Raw genomic sequence first — 2,158 nt, 5'->3', positions numbered from 1 at the left:
TCAACCCTAACTTAACTAAATGTCAAGCAATTCTTTAAAAATACGTTGTGACTTTATTTAAGTATGCCCTTATATTTATAAGATTTAATATAAGCACTCCCTAGCCTCTTGTATATACACTTGCCCAAGTCGGCCCGTCTAGAAGGGAGGGGCAGAAAATTTACATATACAAACACTTTTGATTGAAGTCTACGTCATTATATCCTCGAAAGTTGCGGGATCTTCGGTTTACGTACAGTCGAATTTAACAAAAGATACAAGTGCTAGTGTATCGTCACAGAAGAAATGGAAAAGAGTGTTACAAACCCATTTCTCCTCCAAGACCAAACTGTACACCCTGCTCAGATTGATCTTCCAGAAGAGCTGAGGAAGAAAGTTGTAATTTTACAATGTGAATCTGAGGAAGGCATCTGCAAGGTTTATCTGGTTGGAACAAGACATTGCTCTTCACAATCTTGTGAGGATGTTGAAGCAATTATTGGCTTCTTAAAACCAGATGTTGTATTTCTAGAGTTGTGTGAAACTAGGGCTTACTTCTGCTTGAAATCTGGAGACCATCAACTTACAGTGGTGCCCAGATTTATTGATGCTAAGGTTGCGACGTGGAGGAGAAACAATAGTAATGCCTTTGCAACTCTTCTAAACTTGATTATGAAAAAATATCGAAAACAACTCGGAGTTGGTCCTGTTTGCGAGTTCCAAAGTGCATACAGAGAAGCAAAGAAATATGGTGGTAAGGTCATATTGGGTGACAGACCTATTGAGATAACTGACCAAAGGACATGGTCAAAGATGACATTCTGGTATAAAACTAAGTTTGTTTTCATTTTTGTATTACTGTTAGCTGCTCTGTCCTTAGTATCAGTACGTGAGGATGCAAATAATGAAAATACTGAATCCATAGAATGGCATTTCCCAAGTATGGCAGAAACACTCCTTCATGAGAGGGACTTGTATATGGCCTCTAGATTGTTTGAAGTTGCAAAGGAATGCAAATCAGTTGTAGAAGTTGTGGGAAAGGGCCATGTTGCTGGCATTCAGAAAAATTGGAAGAAACCTATTATAATAGAATCTTTAATGGAAGTGGAGGCTGCAACATCCCCATCAGCTGTAAAGCTTTGGATTTTAGTTGCTCTGGCTGCTCTTGGAATTGCCCTTTTCTCTGTTATATGGTTGAAGTGATGAGAATATTATGATGGGCTCTTGATTTGTTGTGTGCCTAGACTTTATTCCAGCATTTCACTTATTTTTCTGAGCCAAATGAGTTATTAATCATTTGAGCTAATTTTAGTGCTATTTTTCGACGTAAATGGTGCATATAGTTACTTAGAATATATATTTATTCATAATTTGTTGAATTATCAGTCTAGATTCCAGCCAACATTTGGAAATTTAGTTATTTCATGTTACTGTTGTCATCTCATTTAGACAATAGAGCTATTAAGCATAGATTCCAGACACCATATGAAAGTTCAAATTCCAGAGTCTTTTTGTTTGAAATTTTCGAAAGTGCAATATGCATGCATGGCATTTACATTGTTATGCCTGCTGCAATGTGAAATCATTGTATGTAATTTGATTTTTTTGATTAGTCTTAAATTACACACATTAAGCAATATATTAAGTCTAGAGAATGTAAATCAATTCTCAATGTTAATATTTTTAAATTTTAAAATCAAAACTTAATGTGTGTGATTTAAGCCATCTAAATTTCTTCTAATTAATTTTTATTCAATTTAACAAGATAGATGATTATATAATTATATCTTCTAATTCTTGTTTACTGTGGTAGTTTTTCACATGTAAACAATGTTTAAATAATCTTGGGCAGAGAACGCTGCAATACATTTCCAAAAGTAATTCTTGTCAGATTCAGGGTTCACGATTGTCAGACAGTTTAATAAGTTTTGTGATTTTACAATTCTAATTCTCGCAAAATTTGTCCCTTCGCTTATAGAAGCATAAGTTACGAAAGTGGTCAGTGTTCCTCAATCTACGATGAGTATAAATCTATAGAAATATAAATTACAAAAGTTGGTAGGGAAATTGCACACAGGGATCAATATAAATCTATGACTGTTCTTCATGACATAACCAATCATTCTAAGTCTCTTAGCACTCTTAAGTAACCAATTAAATGGTAAAAACCGACAGGTTT

At 34.4% G+C, this 2,158-nt stretch overlaps 1 protein-coding gene across 1 annotated transcript; it reads left to right on the top strand.

Moving 5' to 3' along the window:
• Positions 1–285: 285 nt before the first annotated feature.
• Positions 286–1,182, top strand: LOC131079224 (uncharacterized). Its single transcript, XM_058017124.2, has one exon. The coding sequence runs from the start codon at positions 286–288 to the stop codon at positions 1,180–1,182; it is 897 nt and encodes a 298-aa protein (XP_057873107.2).
• The last annotated feature ends 976 nt before the right edge of the window (positions 1,183–2,158 follow it).

This window comes from Cryptomeria japonica, chromosome 4, assembly GCF_030272615.1.
Source record: "Cryptomeria japonica chromosome 4, Sugi_1.0, whole genome shotgun sequence".
NCBI classification, from domain to species: domain Eukaryota; kingdom Viridiplantae; phylum Streptophyta; class Pinopsida; order Cupressales; family Cupressaceae; genus Cryptomeria; species Cryptomeria japonica.
The sequence above is the reverse complement of the archived record's forward strand: the minus strand, read 5'-3'. Positions and strand labels throughout refer to the sequence as shown.

Coding starts and splice junctions, on each gene's coding strand:
- LOC131079224 (XM_058017124.2), top strand. CDS start 286: ATGGAAAAGAGTGTTACAAACCCATTTCTCCTCCAAGACCAAACTGTA.